Genomic DNA, 19,972 nt, shown 5'->3' on the forward strand with positions numbered 1-19,972 from the left:
GGATCTGAAACAGATAAGGACCCTATATGGGACAGATTTACGTTGAATGTTACCAAATCTGACCCATATTTGCACCAGAGTCAGAAGTTAAATTCGGAGCTGAGTGCAAAGGGGCTGTGAGTGGCTCAGTGAGCTAAGTCTCTGTGCCTGTAATCAGGTGGTTGCTGGTTCAAGCCCTGGCTTTGGCAGAGGGCACTGCACTGCACATTAGCTGTCCCTGCCATGTGACTCAAGCTATGAAGAGTAAGATGTGCTCAGTGAAGACAAGTGTTCCTATTCCTGTACAATTCCTTGTTTTTTAAATGTGGCTCAGACTCTTTTTTTTCCAGACTGACTGCCCACCTTTTTTCCAGACTGACTGCCCACCTTGACATATGTGGCTGGTGAGTGGCTCAGTGGGCTGAGTCTCTGTGCATGTGAGCAGAAGGTCACTGGTTTGAGCCCCAACCCTGGTGGAATGGTCACATGTTTGTGGGCCCTTGAGCAAGGCCTTTAACCCCCAGCTCTGGTAGTACTGCATGTTATCTGACCTCTAAGAAGGAAAAACAATGGAGCTGTGTAAATAGGCAGCTTAAATTCTGCTCCAGGGTCCTACCTTAGGCTCTTGGAGCACACCTTAATAAGGGCTTTTACTTACACAAGGACAGCTACTCTGGAACACATCTACCCCCATAGTTTGGAGGTCAGAGCACAGGATTAGCCAACAGGTAGCACTCTTCCAAATGACCACGCCAGCTGGAGATACCCATGGCCGTAGAGCTACCTATGATGGTACGGCCGATGCCTGGCTTTAGATATCTGAATTTGTACATGATTGGATCAGTTGAGGGCATCAAAGATACAGACTCTAAGACAGAAAGGTGCTGAGACATTCCTACCCCATCCTGCTCTCCCTGAGACACATATCCCAGAGCAATGAGGGAATATGGCGACAAGTTAATTAAAGCTAAGCCAAGATGACATGTAGACAACTTTGTTGCTTACTTGTCCCTCCATTCCTGTCAGTTTTTTCCTCATGGATTTAAGCTAACGCTGTAGGATATCTGTAGGGAATGACTGTGTAACGTCGACAAATTTTTTCTTGCAGATTTTAGCTTTGTGGAGTGTAGGACTGTGATGTTGGGTATTACTGCAAGTCATTCAAAATTTTTCTTGCAGATTTTAGCTTTAGAAAAAATTATTTGCTTGATTTTTACTAAATATTGTCTTATGAAGCTAGGGCCACTGGATTATGCAAAAATTATAATCGCTATTATTTTGGTCGATAGATGATGATTTAACACAATTGCTATCATGCATTTTTGGAATTTTGAAAAAAACTTGTCTTTCTAACAGTTGATTTTCTCTAAATGGGTGATTCCTGTTTTGGACCACATATTTGGCTGTCTGTTTTCTGAAAATTGGAATGATTGTATTTTATGGTTTAAACATTTTGTCAGGACTATACCATACTTAGCTATGAGGAATGCATGTTTGTCAAGCTCAGGGGTTGAAAATATTATAATTATGGGATTTTTTTGTATATGTTTCTCCAGACGTTTTCCGCCCTGTTAGGGACATGTACATGGTAATCACAGAGTTTAAATAATGTATAAGTCAAACAATACTGAACTTTTCTGGGATACAATGTGTCCCTTTTGCTATGATAAAAGTTTCATTCTTGTAGCATTAACAGTTTTAATTTTATGAAGAGTACAATGTCAGAATGATGGAATCTGTGCATTTTTTGTCCTCATTTTGTTGTCTTGTATGGGGAATTTTATTAATTAGAAATAAAAGTATATGTAGATGCATTATATGTACCTCATTTAACAAAACAATATACAAATATACCAAACACTTACTGTTGTGATTAGAATATTTTTTTAAATCATTGCCTAACAGGGTGGAATAGAATATAACAGGGTGGAACCGAGTCGGCCTCTTAACAAGTAGATTCAGATTCACAACAACAATACTACTACTACAACTAATAATAATAGTAATAATAATAATGATAATAATAATAATAATAATAATAATACCACTGTAGTAACATAAGTAATTAAGAAATAGACTAATAAAATAATAATAATAATGATACTTTTTGATTATACCATTATTATTCATTATCATACACAAGAAATACACTCAAATAATAAATCTACAAGTCATTTTAATGAAAATAATAAATATCCTTGTACAATTTCTACTCAGTAGGCTGCATATCCCATACATAGCCTAACAGGGTGGAACCTAACAGTGAGGAATATTTCTAGCTAATTTAGCTCTAGCTCTTTGAGTGAGCATCATTTAGCTAGCACACACTCTACAGCTGATCAGCATTTAAATAGCAATTTTTAACATGTTTTAAAAAATGTTTTTTTCCAATAAATATTTCCCATAATATATACTAACAGGGTGGAACTTTAAGGGTGCGTCAAACCGGTGTGTAATATAAAATTGATACAGGAGAGAGTGACAGTTAAAGCTTACCTTAGTCTTCCAGTTGAATTTCCCCCAAAAAACAAATGATGTCACTTCCTGGAAATGGTTGTATGGATTTGTAATGTTTTTAGGGAGCCAAGAAACTAGAGGCTCACAGGGTGGAAAACAAATGCGGGGACATATAATATATTATATAATTACAGAAAAGAAAATAAGTTTCACCAGATTTGTTTCTTTCTCTAAAGGTAGTATAACCTAGTGTATCAAAATAATAAAGAATAAGTTTTGGTTTTTATAATTTTATAGTTTATATTTATTGAGGAAGTTGAATACATTGCATTTGGGACATGCTAAAATGAGCAAATATTCCAGAGAAATGGTGCTTTCAAGAGTTGTAAAAAGATAAAAATAGTAATTTATCTTTGTTAGAGCAATAGAAAACACCTAAACACATAATAAAATAGGTGTGTTATAAAGATTTGTCTAATTTTATAAAAGAATAAGAGCCAGTTAAACAGGAGGACATGAATATATGGCCCAAAACAGGAATCACCCAAATATAATTTAACTGACAACCAAATTAAAAAAGGCCTGGAAATTTATAACAAGACAAAACAGGAGTATCACTGAAATGCGGCATAAGAATCATTTATCTCGATTATTTTGTTTTGATGATCCTTGGAAGCCAAAATTAAAAAATTGAGTTAAAATTAATCGCTCAGCCCTAAATTAAGCAGGATAGATAAATGGTACAGACATTCTTCCATGTATCTTCTAGCCGTTTAGTTTGTCAGGATCACAGGGGAACCTGACACCCTGCACAGGAAGCACTGCACAGGAAGCACTGCACACCAGGCTGGGGATGTCCCAAGATGTGATCCCAGTGCACTGCAGGACAAACACATGCACAAACACTCACACACACTAATTCAGAGATGCCGACTAGCCGAAGTGCATTCCTTTAGACTGTATGAGGGAAAAGAATAGGAATCCCACATATGGACGATACTTTCAGTTTAATATTTACTTTTGAAACACAACCATGCAGGGAAATTCTTCCATAATCTTAGCAAGATGTCAAATGGGCAGCACTTCAAGGTTGGATCATATTGGCTTGTCATCTTATTTGTTGTTAAACAGGAATCAAAGTTATGGACCTGCTCCAAATAAAAACACACAGAGCAGATCCTCACCGCCAGGACGGATCTATGTTTATTGCGTGCGTGAGGCAAGCTGTGTAAGTTACACTGTAAATCTGTTCACTGCATGTCCATGATGTCATCCGAAGGGAGCACCAAGCACTTACATGGCTGAATTAGAATGAACTTTAAAGATAGTGGCAGCTAAGCATATGGAGTCACCCATTTCTATGATGTCCACTATTTCTTCTAACAAAGTCTAACTCCCATAAGTATGTCTCACTGACAAATTTGAGCATGTATCCCATAATGTAGACACAATTTTTGTCTTCATAGCACATCATTCAGAATATTACCCTTATAGATTTATGTCAGAACTGAACTGAGTGTGTTGGGTCGTCCTATACCAGCCTTATAACGATAAGCATTATTCAGGACGTTTAGCTGTTTCTGCAAAGTATATTCAGCATAATTCTCACAGCGAAGCTGAATTAATGGGTTAACGAGTGTGATGTGACCCCCATTATCAGTCTCTTCCCGTCCCCGTCTTCCTCTCCGGTGTCGCTCCTCTTCCCCGCTTTCTCACCGACACAAATAAAGCAGCGCAGAAGCCCTCGCAGGCTTTTCAGCAGTTTAATATGTACAGGTTTACAGCACACACACCGTAGTAATGAAATCCAGCATTTCACACAGAGGTGCGGTGACGGTTTTAACGTTTTATACAGAAGCCACTGGGGCCTCTGACCACAACTTCTAATATAAGCGCGCCATCATGCATTAGGAATCATTACTTCATGGTAAGACGCAGATGGAACAAACTGTTGAACAGACTTATCTATAAAAAGGCAATATCCATAATGTGGAACAAATGAATTAAAGAAGCATATAACGACAGCAAGAAATAACGGGCAACATTAAGCTGGAATTTCAGACCATTATAAATGAAATCATAGTCACCATGCAAAAAAGGTACCGCTCTCAAACGGAGGAAAAAACGCCCACGCCGTCCGATCAATGTTTTGCTCTCTGGATCCTTAGAGAAAATCCATACGGCTGAATGACATTCATATGTTTATATATTTATTTATTTTTTGCCATGGTAGTTTTTGCAAACACAACAGGACGTCGGACTAACACATTTCTGACAATGTCACTTGAACGGAAGAGATTATGCGAGCTATCCATGAGAAAGGAGATGCCTTTTATATAAAACGCTTGTGAACCTCGGACAAAGTGTGTCATGGACACTAAACAAATAGAAAAATAAATACAAATACTGTTAAATTGATGGCAACAATATTCCAGCTGCCAGGTCCTTATACATATAATTTACTTCATATGATAATATTTACAGTCAAATAGGCATATTGATATTACATTTTTGAAAGTAATTATTTTCATATTAAGTGCAACCGCATCAACAAACCAAGTTTGGCAAATTAATGGGGATGAGGTTCCGCCTTCGCCCGTTGCCATGGAAACAGGCGAGACGAGAGCGAGGATCTGTTGGCGGCTTTGAGACCCCGATTCTGGATCGTGTCCAGGCTTACACTAGATATTTGGCAGATAAGATCCAACACATCAATTTAGAAAAATATTTTTTTAAAGGCGAATTCATGTAGAAAATAAAGTAATAAATTAAAAGGATTTGTCTTTATCTTCTTATTTATAAAGAAAAAAAAAAAAACAGAAGCATGTGACCTGCTGTGCTGTTGCTGTTTTGAATAAATACAGTACCACAGACTCCTGTTCTGAATGCTGTATGCAGGCTGTGCAGTGGCTGCACATCCTTGGGTTTATGTGCTTTGATAACGTTGCATTCGTCGGCAGTCAAAGAGCAGCACTGCTCGTCAGGTACATACAGGGGACCGATAAGCATATCAACTGTATGCATACATAAGCGTGAGTGTACAGCCACATATATGTGTATGCAAATATATAATATAACAGAATAAAATGCACAGAGGATTGAGAAAAAAAAAAAAAAAAGAGTGATTTTGTCCAATAGCTGCACTGACACGATCCGACTGGTATCAGTTTGATTTGAAAACTTGGAAAACAAAAAAGCCAACCAATCAAAAAGAGTCACATTCCCCCAGAAGGTCTGCTTCAGAAAACTACAACTTCATGCAATGGGGAAATGACTGTTGCTCTGTCGAAGTCCAGCTACTATTTTGGTTACCCCTTGATCCTTGCAGATAGGGGTGGTCAAAAACTTTAGCTATACAAACACCACTCTTTTAAAATCCCTTCCATGTTCAATGGCATATTCCATTTGTATACATTCGATTTTTTTTTGAGTCCTTCAGCAGTTGCGCAATAGGGTTTCACCTTGTCGTACCCCCATCAGTAGAGATCAAACAGTGTGCAAAAGTTTTCTTGATGTAATGCGTATTTGTCCTTTTCTCCTCATTCGGAGAGAGCTTAGCAGACTTCGGTAGGTCTGCGTTGCTGATGTGCAAAGTGAAGATGAAGACAGAATGAAAACAAAGTATGATTGCACCCAGTCTATGTCCTACGTCTCGGGCCTCCTTCACGGGGATACCTACTGCAGGTAGCGGTACACCTTGAAACAGTGATTCCCCGAGTCCGCCACCACCACATGGCCATCGGAGGTCAGAGCCAGGCCCTGTGGGCCGTACAGGGGGTCTGCACTGGTGTTTATGTAGGACAGGAAGGACCCGGAGCTGTCAAACACCTGAGAAAGAACAGACATACTGTAAGGGCACAGGATCACCTGCAAAGTAAAGCCATTCCTGATTTGCCAGCATATGAGCTGTGATTATTTGCTGCACTCTTTAGCAAACTCACTAGCACTTTCCTGATAATTCCCAATATGACTGTTGGCCACTCTCCCCTTTCCCAGAATATGTGCTACCTCCCTTCCCGACCCAAACCCAGAGGTTAACATTACGAGTTAGAGGTTCACGTACTTGGATACGGCTGTTGCCCCAGTCGGCGACAATGATGTTCCCATTGGCATCCACGGCCACACCAGTGGGGGCATTAAACTGGCCGTTGCCCTCCCCGTGGGACCCAAACTTGAAGAGGAACTCCCCGTCAGCACTGTACACCTGTGATGAAAGGGCGAAGGAGGGCTTCAGTCACCAGAAACACGCTATCGAAGTGTGAGGAACTCACTGCTGCCATGGCAACAGTTTGACTGAAATTAGAGAGTGATGTGTGAGGAATAGTTACTGCAGTGAGCAGTGAGGGTTATGGGTAACTTGAGATTACCATTATTTGTTGGTCATGTGTTCATATCCCATATGGCATTGCTCTCTCTGAAGACAATTAACTTGTCTTTCAATACAGAAGTACCCAAGTACAGTAGACCTCCCGTATCTGTGGGTGATAAGTTCCAAGACCAACCACAGGTAGCCGACACCACGGATAAAAGTGAATCATCCACGGACCCCATATATAGTGTGATTTTCATATACAAACATATGGTGAAGTTTAATTGATAAATTACACACAGTAAGACATCACCAATATTAAATACAGTAATAACAAAGTACATTGTATCTTATTATAAAGTACTGTACTGTCTCGAAATTAAAGGATTCTGATGTTTTAGCCTAATTCTCAAGAGAATGAATAAATCATGTATCAAAGGAAGATGACGCAATGAAAATTATGCTTTTCACCCCTCAAAGGACGAAGGAACGATGAAAAAACATTACACATTTTACAACGCAAAATATTGTATCATACCTGTACATAAACAGTAATGAGAAAAATGTATTTGTTTAAAAATATCTTAGCTTTTGTGGGTACTCACTGACTTACAGCCTGTACTTGTGGGTACTCACTGACTTACAGCCTGCACTTGTGGGTACTCACTGACTTACAGCCTGTACTTGTGGGTACTCACTGACTTACAGCCTGTACTTGTGGGTACTCACTGACTTACAGCCTGCACTTGTGGGTACTCACTGACTTACAGCCTGCACTTATGGGTACTCACTGACTTACAGCCTGCACTTGTGGGTACTCACTGACTTACAGCCTGCACTTATGGGTACTCACTGACTTACAGCCTGTACGTGTGGGTACTCACTGACTTACAGCCTGTACGTGTGGGTACTCACTGACGCATGATGGGAAACTTATGAACCGTTTGTGGAATTTTTAAACTGTTTTTTTAGACTGCGGTAAACCGCGGACACTGGGGTCCCACTGTATATAAATACTGAAATGGCTTTGCTCTATATGTTACCATGGACTTAAGAAAATAAGACATTAAGATGGTCTAAAGTAGGATCGCCGGGTTTCATTTTACAATATGACTGTATTCCTACCTTAACAGAGTGATTGTGGAAGTCAGTCACCACTATTTCGTTCTTGTTATTCACTGCAACGAAGTGTGGACCTTAAGGCAAAAGGACAGAGGTGAGGAGAGATACACGCTTTAGTTAATGATGTCACAAGGTGTCAGAGGAAGAGGCTCCGTGGCTGGGAGGATATTCCTTGATCAGGGAAAACGTTTAAGTATATGTCAGGGTACGCATGATATTTTTTTTTCTACTTTTTAAAATATAAAAGTAGGTGGGGAAAAAAAAATCAAACCATATTAGCTGTTTAAAATCAAAGACACTGATTAGCTTTATTTAGTTTTTGTTTAATTTCCAGGAAATCTCTGCTGAAGTAAAAAATTGTGATCTGGGTGAGGAAGACAATCATGGAAAGGAGAAGCCTTTGGAGACACTCTACCACAGTTACCAGAGATCAAATCTGACTGGAGTCACAGTGACTCCGCAGGGTTTCTCCCAGGGCTCAGCCCGGGAGCGATCTGCAGGCTGACGTTTCGATTGTCCCGGACGCAGGCGTGGATTGGATTCGGGTTAACGGGTCACACGATACTTACTGAACGTGGGGCCAGATTTACTAAGCTTGTGATCCAGTGCATTGTTTGCACCACTTTTTTCTAAAAGGAAGTAAACACAACAAAGGTAAGGTTAGAAATGAAAGACCGACGACAGAGGGTAGCATAGGGGGTTCCCACAGGTGGGAGGTCTCCTCCTTTAGTGTTAGAAGCATCCCTATTGGTCAGCCTCTTAGCCAATAGTATTCACAGCAATAGTAGCAGAGCTCTTGGTAATCTTCACATCCTGTGCAGCCACTGCCTGCTCCATGCACCACACCAGCAATCCAGGACACTCGAGGGGGGGCGCTGGAACAGAGGCTGCTGAAGGGAGGGCTGCCTTTATGGTGTAAGGCTCTGCGGTGTGCTAGTAAAAATGGGGCCAGGACATAACGGGGTGGGGGGGAAACAGAGGGTGCTACAGCTGAAGCTGACAGTCTGCTTTAAGTACATGCATTCCACAGCAGTAGTCAGAAGGCAAGAGTGGGGGCAATCAGCCAGATTAGAGATGCTGGGGAGGCGGTTGTGTTTGTGGAGGAGATTTGGCTCAGGGCTAATTGAACATGTTAGCCCATGGGGTAACGCGCGAGGCCGCCAGCCTTGTATGCAGAGTAAGGGGTGGAGAAAAGGTAGCGGCTTCACATCGAAGGTTTAAGCGTCTACGCTGGTCTCGCGAAATTCCGATGTGCCAGAGAGACAGGGTTAAGCTTCAACTTTGGACTGGGTGTGGGAGGGAGGCCAAGGATTGTAGATAAACATACCAGGAGAAACCAAAAAAACAGGTCCAGACACAAGCACATGAGGGCAAAGCTATGAGTGAGGAAATGAAAAACTAAAATAAAAGTAGATGACAGCTGGACAGATTTGACCTTTCAAACACTGGAACTCAAGGTGGGGTAAATCTGGCCAACCACTTTATTTACCATGTCAGGGGAGGGGGGACCTTATTCCCAGCATTTTCTAAAGAAAAAGCATAATTGTAACAGACATTAAGATCTGGAGATGCCTTCTATCATTTGTCTGTTCCTCTAAGCCAAACAGGAACATTCCTACTTGTCTTAAACTCTCCTGGTGCTGTTAGTGAACTTGCAAAATACCCACAAAAATATTGTCAAAGGAAATAACAGGGGCAGCATCATTTACTGGGTCAGCTGGAAAATGAGGACGACGATCGCACTCAGGTCGTTGAAGTGAGTGAGAGGCGTGTGGTGCAGCTGCCTCAGAAGAGCAAAGCCTTTAGCTGCAGAAACAGGGTTCCAATGGGAACTCAAAGCCCAGCCAAAAACCAATGAAGCTCCTTTGACCTTTCGGAGGAAATTCCTAGGTGTGTAGGCACCAGCATGCAGTGCTTGGCTTAACAGTTTGAGGCATCAGTCTGTAAGCTTTCGGTGCTGCCGGGATACCGCCTGCCATACCCGACCCGTCTGCTTGAGGTCCCACAGTCAACAACCACGTACCTGCAAACTGCCTGTCGGATGTCCCCCTCGCCCCGAACTTGGTGACCAGCTTCCCGTTGGACTGGAAGATGAAGACGCAGCAGGCCTTATTGTCGACAGCAATGATGTGACCATTCCGGTCGACAGCCACACCTTTAGGGCCCAGGAGACGACCGGCTCCGATTTTGTTCTGCAAAGGATGACATTTGGCAGTAAGGTATCAGGGCCAAGGGTCACAGGATGACCTTAGTTATTGGGATAGTCAAGTAGTCAAGTCAAGTAGGTCTATAATGTCATTTTTAACCATACACAGCTGAGTGCAGTACACAGTTAAAAATGAAACGGCGTTTCTCTCAGACCAAGGTGCTACATAAATTAACACAAAACTAACGCACAACAACCTAGCAAACTAGAGTGTGCAAAAACTGTGGAAACATTGCAGGGCAGTGCAAAAAAAACTGACGCCAACTAGTACAGACATAACAGTACTCAAGACATTAGAAGTTTAAGGAAGTGTTTGATTTCATTGTACCTTAGCAATAAGTTATTCTCTTCCATTATTTGAATGTTATCTCAGGTGTAAGTGATTTGCTAACTAAGACTTTATGGGATAAGGACGGGGATGGCTTAGTTGGTACAGGAACTTCAAGACAAGGTCCTACCTTGAACTTCCCATCAGGGGAGAAGATGCTGACCCATCGGTTGTCATAGTCGGCCACTATGATGTCACCATTCGTGTCCACAGTGACACCAGTAGGACGTTGGAGCTGCCCAGGAGAACGACCTCTGACCCCGAACCTCAGTTTAAACTGTCCATCATTGGAGAACACCTTCAAAGTTAGAAGAAATTTTTGTAAGACTCAATCAAAGAGATGAAGTGACATATATATACTGGCAGAAAAGATTCCAGGTAGTGGTTTAATGTGCTTCAGCAGGAATTATCATCGAAGGACGGTACAGGATTTAAGAGGAGGATTTAAAGGAGTTTCCAGTGTCTACTCATGGTTTAAAAAAAGTGCCTCTGTCTCATAATCAAGTTCACCTGGATACACTGGTTGTTGCTGTCTGCCACCACGACTCTCCCGTTACTCGAGGCTGAGATGCCTTGCAGGTTGGTGAATTCCCCCTTCTCCCTGCCTCGAGTGCCTGCAAGGAGATCAGGCAAGGTTCATGGGAACTGAATATCTTCCCAAACAATAGACAGTCAACTCAAAGAACTAAAACGAAAGACGGAGAACACGGTAGAAAGGTTAAAGAAGCTCCCAAGAAATTCTAAAGAACTTCCAGAGGAACCCCAGGATCTTCCAGAGAATTTCTAAAGGAACCCCAGGAAGCTCCAGAGAAGATCCAGAGGAACCACAGGAAATTCCAAGGAATTTCCAGAGGAACCCCATGGAGTTCCAAAAGGACAGGCTGAAGGACGCACCCACTCTGTAGATGAGCTCATCCTCAATGGGGTTCTCCTTTTTCTTGCTGGTGCTGTACATGCTGGAGGGCCGTCGCACGGCCTTCTGCCGCACGTGGCCCCCGCCCCCACTGGGCGACTTCACGCGGCGCTTGACGTCGTCAGGTGACTGCGGCATGTCGGAGGGCTTGACGGCACGCAGCCGGAAGGGGCTCCCACGCACGGGCTGATCGTAGAGCAGCAGCGAGAAGGTGTACTCGCCCTCGGTGCGTAGTGTGTAGGACGCCTCGTAAGTGCCGTTCTTGTTGTCCACCACCTCAGGCTCCACACGCGTGCTGTCCGCCGCCACGATCTCGGCCCGTAGCACCGCGTTGCCCGTCCGCACCAGCTCGCTGTCCTTGTCCTTGGTGGTGATGGTGACGGTGGCCTGCTGGCCCACCAGTGCGTGCTTCAGCCCCTCCCCTGTGGCAACACTGGTGTGGCCCACGGCGCTCGTGGTCAGCAGCACGCCCATGTTCTGGATGGAGCGACGCAGGCCTTCCGTCTCCACCTGAGAGAAATGTGAGTTCTGTTCTGTCGCCATGGAGATGGAACTCTGGCCCTCCTCTCCCCGTAACCATAGTTGAATCATTTGACAACAAAGCGTTGAACCATAATAGAGCAGCATTTCTCAGCCCAATCCTCGGGGGTGGGCCACAGAGCTCACATTTTTGTTCCCTCCCAGCTCCCAGCACACCTGTACCAGGTCTTGATTGCTTGATTGTTTGGTTCAGGTGTGTTGAGAGCTGGGAGGGAGCAAAAATGTGGACTATCTGGGGGTCCCTGAGGGCTGGGCTGAGAAAGACTGTAACAGAGAATTATTTCACTATTCACTAGGCTTGCACTTTGACTAAAGCTTGCATCATTGTTGTTTGTTACCAGCTGTACTCCTGGTCTGGTCATGTGACATAAATGAATGCAGCCATTAGTGGCACCATAAACTGAATAGAATTGGTACCAATTCATGTGATTCAGGTAACTGATGCTGGGTAACATCTTAATAGAGACTATTAAAATGACCCGCTTATCAAATCACAGATCAGAGTACCATTAACAGCACAGAATGCACCCCCCTGCCCTGTCCCACCTCGCCCTGCCATCTTACCAGGCAGTTCAGGTGGGCGTTCTCGTGCGGCTGCTCCGGGAAGTCGTGCCGGGCCAGGGCGCTGACCCGCTCGCTCATCTGCTTCTGCACCAGCAGCACCTCGGTGGCGCTGCCGTGACTCAGCGCCTGCTCTGTGAAGCTGCAGCTGCTCTGGATGTGCTCCTTCCCCTGCAGCAGCGAGGCCAGCTGAGCCTGCAGCACCTGAGGCGAGACGGGCGGCGCCCACAGCGAGGTCAAAATGAGGTAGGGGAGGCGTGGCCTGGTCACATGATCACAGCTGGGCGGCGCCCACAGCGAGGTCAAAATGAGGTAGGGGAGGCGTGGCCTGGTCACATGATCACAGCTGGGCGGCGCCCACAGCGAGGTCAAAATGAGGGAGGGGAGGCGTGGCCTGGTCACATGATCACAGCTGGGCGGCGCCCACAGCGAGGTCAAAATGAGGTAGGGGAGGCGTGGCCTGGTCACATGATCACAGCTGGGCGGCGCCCACAGCGAGGTCAAAATGAGGGAGGGGAGGCGTGGCCTGGTCACATGATCACAGCTGGGCGGCGCCCACAGCGAGGTCAAAATGAGGTAGGGGAGGCGTGGCCTGGTCACATGATCACAGCTGGGCGGCGCCCACAGCGAGGTCAAAATGAGGGAGGGGAGGCGTGGCCTGGTCACATGATCACAGCTGGGCGGCGCCCACAGCGAGGTCAAAATGAGGGAGGGGAGGCGTGGCCTGGTCACATGATCACAGCTGGTGGCCATCACATGACCAACATATTCTCTGTTATGTAGAAGTGGAAACCATCAATGTATAATCTAAATGGGGGCTGGTGAATCCTATAAGCAGGGGCTGGGGCTGTACCCTCAAGGGTTGCCAGTTGTACCCTATAGCTGTAGGTAAATGTACCTTTTAAGGTATATAAATGGACTGCAAATAACATTTGTGTACTATTGGGGGCACATTAACGTCGTTTGTTCCTTGGGTGCCAACATCTGAGGTGGTACCGATTTGCCAGTCGATTTTACTTTGCTTGGCACGGGTGGCACCAATTCTTTGTTTTTATACATTTATTTAAATGTACTGATGCACATGTGCATTTCACCATATAACTGTGCAAATAAAATCTGTAATCTTGGATCTTGTGTGTTTATATTCCTTGTGTAATATTTGCTTGACCAGAATTCCACTGTGTTTCAATCTCTTTGAATACATGTTGACTTCATTGGTCATAAAGTCTCAGTGCAGAACCTAATGGCATGGAGGGATTGGGGGTGTCCCGGACAGACCTTCTGCTTGGTGCTGCAGATGCTCTCCAGATCGGCGATGAGGGTCGACTTGCGCTGGTGCAGCGCCCGCTCCAGCTCCTCAAAGGTACCGCTGATCTCGGTCACCGCTTCGTTCTTCCGCTCTGTCAGCTGCTTGGAGATCTCATTGACCAGCTCGATGGCCGCCGTCAGCTGCGGGAGCCTGGGGGGGGCAGCGGAGACACTGCTCAGGGCCGCTGTGATCCGAGGCAAGTGTGGCGTCGCAAGGCTGCTAATCAGAACCTACCACAGTCATCACAAACGAGTGATCGAATTGAGGGGGATCCGAGTGAGGTGAGGGGCGGATTGAGGGGGTGGTCCCCGCAGTCATCACCCCACATCAAAATATTAATAATAACTAAATAAAGATTTTTTCTTTCTAAGTGGACCTGCAGAAGCGACCCAATACGGTGATTCCGGGACAAACTTTTTTTTTCCCCCAGATTAAGTGCTGTAATTCTTTTGCAGGACCCCCCCCCCCCCCCCCCCCATAAAAGTTCAGGGACCCCCCCCCATAAGAGACAAAATATGTGTCTTGGGGGGGCCCCCTTAAAATGTCCCCCCCACACTCAACAACTTTTATCATCACCCCCCCCCCATAAGAGACAAAATATATGTCTTGGGGGGTCCCCCTTGGGGGGTCCTGCCACCCACAGTCAGACTATCCACCAGGAAACCTCCCCAAGACGTCTGACACAATTCAAACACTGTCTTCCAGGATTATATCTAATGATCTGGTGGATAATTGTACAGGAGAAAAGCCGCCATGCACATTTATTCAGTATTCTGACATAGATGTCGCTTCACTCTGCATACAGCCATGTGAGCTGGTGCCTGTCGTGGCTGCAGCCCCCACCGACCCCCCCGCACCTGCTGCGGATGGCGTCCAGCTGGTTCTTCAGTGCGGCCTTGTGCTGCTCCAGCACGTCCCGCAGCGGCACGGTAACGTGCTCCCGGTGCTCTCCCTCTGTGCAGTCCAGGCACATCGCAGTCTCGCAGGACTCGCAGTAAAACTCCATCACCTGCAGGGGGTGCCACAGCGACCCTTTCTGTTAGCTTGCACCTCGTTAGTGAAAAGCAAATGGCAAGAAATGCATTTTCCAATATAAAAGGAACATAATCTGTGGAACTCATAAACTGAACTCAGTATTATGGTTCCAAACAAAGAAGAACACGTCTTCATGACTGACTTAAATAACACGTGGTTCCCCGATGGTGGAATCAGCTGCTAAACCACGTGTGGTCATCAGATTCCCACCTGAAGTGACACCTCAAGACCCACTTGTTCCCTAACTAGTCTGATGTCTCTCTATGTTCTTAATGTTGCACCTTTGCTCCTTGAATAGTCTTATTAGGTTATGGCGTTAATCGGAAGCCCAGTTCAGCCGCACTCATGCCCAGTCGACTCCTCAACAGGTGAATGTTTGTAATGTGCTATCTGCCTTACTTGTATGTCATCTGGGACAAAAGCTCTGCTAAATACAATGAATGCAGATGAATAAAGGGGGTTTTCCTTTCCCCACAGATAGCATAAAACACACCCTGCCCCCATGGCTGAGCTCTTGTCCCCATGTGTTTGGTCCACAGTGTTTCCCTATCCGGTCCTTGGGGATCCATACTGCCTGGGGACATTTTTGCTCTCTCCCAGCTCCCTGCCAGACAGTCCACATTTTTGCTCTCTCCTAGCTGCCAGTTGGGAGGGAGCAAAAACATGTACCGTCTGTGGGTCCACGAGGACCGGACTGGGAAACACTGGGATTCCTTTGCCCCATGGCCGGTTCAGCATAGGCCTTACCTTGCCCTCATGGTTGGGGCAGGAGAGCGGCTTGCCGGCAGCGGCAGCGCTAACCGATTCCAGGACGCTGCAGGCCTCGGGCCGGGTGCACTCCGGGTCGCGCTGGAGCACCTCCATCAGGTTGGTGATGAAGAAGTTGTTCTGCAGAGCTGCCACGCCCTTCTCGGGCAGGATGGAGGTCTGACGGCAGACGGGGCAGGACAGAGTCAGGGACTGTGGAGGGATGTAGTTCTGTAAGCACCTGTAGGGTGGAGCAGAGAGACAAGGACAGTTCTTCTAAGGACAGTGACCAGGCTGGAGCTCCTGTCGGCTTTAGACGTGCAGCTTAGTTGCACTTCCATGCTTGTGTGCAGACTTCGCAATAACAATGTGGGTGAATGTTTAAATAGCTTAAATACAGCTCCACTTCCAAAAAAGTTGGGACGTTGTGTAAAATGCAAATAAAAACAGAACTGAGCATATATTTCTTATAAAACAATAAAAAATCAGCGTTTGATGTTGTCTTACTTCTATTTTCAATTAAATATTGGGTTGATATGATTTGCAAATCATTGCATTCTGTTTTTATTTACATTTTACACAGCGTCCCAACCTTTTTGGAAACGGCATATTGTATAATAATTGTCATGCTGCCTACAGGCACAAATTATTGCTACTGCCTTTGGATATTTATATACAATATAAAGCTTAATATGTGTGGACACCAGCTTTTTCAACATGTCATTCTGAAAAGAAGGGTATGAATTTGAGGTTGGGTGGCCCGTTGTTGCTATAACAGCCTCTGATCTTCTAGGAAGACTTTCCAATAGATGTTGGCGGGAATTACTGCAATTCAGGTATCGATGTTAGGTGATCAGGTCCCTTTCTGGTGGTCTGTGTGGCTCTAGCGCAATTGAACTTGCTCCCTCACGTTTTGACCTTTATAATCATGTCATCCAACAGGGCAGAAATGTAGGAAACATGGCGTCCCATGATGGTGCCAAGTGATTAACCTCTTCTGTACAACTACCCATTCTGCTGCCGATGTTTGTTACAGGAGATTGCGTAACTATGTGCTACACCTGTGTCAGCTATGAGTGTGACTTAATTAGGCAACTCCTCTAATTAATAGGGTTGTCTGCATACTTTTAGTTATACTGTATAGAGGCAGCTCTTGATTTATGGCAAAAACAGCTTTATAATTCTGTAAAAATTGTAATTCTGGACTTACACAAAAAATATCTAAGAAACACAGAGTTTACAGAAACACAAAAAGGCAACATAAGCCAGTAAGTATATTTACACTATTTTTTCATTCTTTATTACCTACTACTGATATATTTTTGGCTTGTGCGGTTTTTGCTATAAGTTGTCTTGTATGATATGGGAAGTTAAATCCGAATTATGTAACATTTGACTTACATAAGGGTCTGTGGGTCAGCAGGCCAGTGAAGAACAGCCAGTGCGTGACTTTAATCGATTCATTTTCTCCGCCCTAATTGTCAGAGATTTTTTCCCCTTATATACTTGTTTCCTGTCATTGGATATTTGCATATTCATCTCTATAATACTGTTTCGCAAGACGTAGGAGTCCCATAAATAAAAGTAACCTTAATACCACCCAGAGGCAGACGCTGTACGTTTACATCCTTTACTGATCATGCGATGTCCTTGTATTTGTCCTGACCTGTGGCTCATTTTGAAGAAAATGACCTGTCCAATTAATAAATGTAACTAATGTCACTCATAGGTCTGGCGATGTCATTTCAATATTCTTTTAAGCATGAATGCTTTCATATTAATTCCAGTCATGTTTATTTTCTCTCAGACAAATGAAGAGCAATGTCGAGCATCCTTAGCAAAAGATCTCGAGCTATGAGAAAACGGCCAGGACTGCAGAAGGCATTGGCCCCAGCCCCGCTTCGCTCCCCAGCCCGACCGACCCAGCCCTTAGAGCCAATCCTTACTGTCGGCAGAGAGCCTTACTCTGGTGAATAAGCCATGAAGCGAGAGCGGAAGGCGGAAATCTGTCCGCTGCTTGTAAGGTGTCCGTGGCAGTGGGTTCTCTGGGTGATGTATACACCGATTCCAGCGGTGAAATGACCGTGTTGCGCCGATCGCAAAAAGTGTCCGGTGTTCCAGTCACATGAGCGAATGGGAGCTCTGGAAATAGCTGCAGGGCGGACTGGCGGGACTGGGCCACCAGCAGAGATCCCCACACCCTGGGTGACTGGGAGATGTCGCCGCAGCCAGGGGATGTCTGCCAAGTGCCGTGCCGGCTGGGCCGGGCGAGTGCATCGCTGGCACCCGGCCTGTCCCCGGGCAGCGAGCTATATTTATGCTGAGAATCAGTCCCCCTCGCCACTGCCCCCTTCTGGGGCACATGAGCTCTGAATGCTGAGTGTTTTTAGGACATTATGCTAAACCTGTAATTTAAAGGGGTAATGGGGGAGGGAAAGATTCTGCTCAGTCCAGACTTAGGAGCCTAAAAACTTACAAAATGTCCCAATAATACAAAAAAGCTTGTAAAAGAAAATATACTAATTTTCATTTGTAACACACTGTGTGGCTCTGTGCATTAGAGCCTATAATTGTTTCAAAGCCCAGTTTTGGCAGAGTTAGGTGCATCGCCTTTGGGTCCTTGAGCTAGGCCTTTTACCCCCCCCCCCCCAAATGCTCCAGGGGTGCTGAATAAATGGCTGATCCTGCACTCAGACCCCAAGCATCATGTATACCTGCATGTATGTGTGGGTTTGTCTCAAAGGACAGTAAGATGGGATATGCAAACACAAAGAATTCCTGCGTACCTGAACCTGTACAAACGGCAACGAAGCATCGTTTCAAGGTAATGTAATCATATATTTGCCAGGTAATATAAGATGGAATGTTATGTATGCGGAAATTTATGCATTTAAAACTTTCAGAATATTTTCTCACAATAATGCACTGTTTGCAACAAATGGTATGTTTGTATACGTTTCACCACAGCATTGAACTCATTTTTATATACCCACTAATTTATTACAATCTCCATATGTTATAGCTATTCATTTTTAGTTAGAAACTGCTGTATGTGGTGCAGTGTTTTTTCTATTTTTGTCTTCTTATATAGTTTTGTACTGTGCAGTATGTAATTACAAGCAATTTCCTCTGGGATAATAAAAGTATTCTGATTCTGAATTATTGGAATTATGGAAAACTAAAGAATGAGTCAAACCTTGATTACAATTTAGAGAACTGCAGACAATAGTTATCAGCTGTTTGGTACTACAAAGTCCTATAAAATCCTGGGTGCCACACAGTACAAGTTGCTCGTGGGAGAGATGACAGATGACCAATCAGATTATAGAGGTGGTGGGTCCAAGCAACTAGAGGAGGCAGGACGAAACAATCAGATGTCTTGGTCCCGCCTCCCCTAGTTGCTTGGACCAACTTCCTGAACAATCTGATTGGTCATCTCTCTTAACCAATCATTTTTCCTTGTACCTTCAGAACATTTTCATGTAAGTAAAACTCCAAAACAGTACAGATTCCTTTAGTCCTATCTGCAACCTGTACAACCAACTCATCCATTCAGCATCACTCATGCTTACTGCAACAGCTTTGAATTCATTTTGAGAGTGTAAACCAGGAGGAGTGGCCCTTCTAGCTCAACTGTGATGTCACAGTGGATCCACATTAGCACGCTGACAGCTGTCTCTGCCCTCAGGTCAAGCACTGAGCTACACACGCTAAGGTCTTGCACTCTGGCCCCAGGCAAGCAGCCAGCTCGTACGGGAACATAACCTGTCAGAGGGAAGGGGGACCCACCTCTCGCAGAAGGTATGCAGACAGGGCAGCACCTTGGGGTTGTGGTAGTGATCCAGGCAGATGCTGCAGACCAGGAACTGCTTGTCTATCTGCCGCACGACGGGGCTGGCGCTCCCGGACTCGCGCTTCGCCATGGCGACAGACATTCACAGAGGGGGCCGGGGGTGTGGGAGCCAGATGACCTGCAGAAGGAAGAGCGACCGGAGAGGGGCATCACAGAGAGGCAGCGGAGGCCTGATCAGCCGGGCACTTCTGCAGCGATGTCACCAACATGGGGAATCGCTTAGCTGGGTCACTGATGCATTGCTAGGCAACAAATTCAAAAGACAAATCGTCTACATGCCCTACAGTGCAATCACCGATATCCTGCTCAGCAACAGCAATACTCCTGTAATCCCTGGGGACAGAGCTGATGCCCCTCCACCATACTGCCTGGGGACAGAGCTGATGTCCCTCCACCATACTGCCTGGGGACAGAGCTGATGTCCCTCCACCATACTGCCTGGGGACAGAGCTGATGTCCCTCCACCATACTGCCTGGGGACAGAGCTGATGTCCCTCCACCATACTGCCTGGGGACAGAGCTGATGTCCCTCCACCATACTGCCTGGGGACAGAGCTGATGTCCCTCCACCATACTGCTTGGGGACAGAACTGATGTCCCTCCACCATACTGC

At 45.2% G+C, this 19,972-nt stretch overlaps 1 protein-coding gene across 5 annotated transcripts in view; it reads right to left on the minus strand.

The window, feature by feature from the left end:
- Window positions 1-4,183: 4,183 nt before the first annotated feature.
- The window catches only part of trim3b (tripartite motif containing 3b), a 41,598-nt gene continuing 25,809 nt past the window's right edge, over window positions 4,184-19,972 (minus strand). For 3 of the 5 annotated variants that reach the window (XM_023805258.2, XM_023805257.2, XM_023805256.2), the window contains 13 exons: window positions 19,296-19,477; window positions 15,507-15,747; window positions 14,582-14,733; window positions 13,694-13,874; window positions 12,419-12,619; window positions 11,296-11,824; window positions 10,912-11,015; window positions 10,532-10,699; window positions 9,891-10,059; window positions 8,437-8,496; window positions 7,871-7,941; window positions 6,500-6,640; window positions 4,184-6,264 (listed from right to left, as the gene is read on the minus strand). In XM_023805258.2, the coding sequence (XP_023661026.1) occupies window positions 6,112-6,264; window positions 6,500-6,640; window positions 7,871-7,941; window positions 8,437-8,496; window positions 9,891-10,059; window positions 10,532-10,699; window positions 10,912-11,015; window positions 11,296-11,824; window positions 12,419-12,619; window positions 13,694-13,874; window positions 14,582-14,733; window positions 15,507-15,747; window positions 19,296-19,441 (2,316 nt within the window). In that variant the 5' untranslated portion in view covers window positions 19,442-19,477 and the 3' untranslated portion in view covers window positions 4,184-6,111. Of the gene's footprint in view, window positions 6,265-6,499; window positions 6,641-7,870; window positions 7,942-8,436; window positions 8,497-9,890; window positions 10,060-10,531; window positions 10,700-10,911; window positions 11,016-11,295; window positions 11,825-12,418; window positions 12,620-13,693; window positions 13,875-14,581; window positions 14,734-15,506; window positions 15,748-19,295; window positions 19,478-19,972 lie in introns of those variants that run through there. The other 2 variants (XM_023805261.2, XM_023805260.2) reach the window with 2 other exon arrangements.

Source organism: Paramormyrops kingsleyae, chromosome 18 (assembly GCF_048594095.1).
Source record: "Paramormyrops kingsleyae isolate MSU_618 chromosome 18, PKINGS_0.4, whole genome shotgun sequence".
Lineage (NCBI taxonomy): Eukaryota > Metazoa > Chordata > Actinopteri > Osteoglossiformes > Mormyridae > Paramormyrops > Paramormyrops kingsleyae.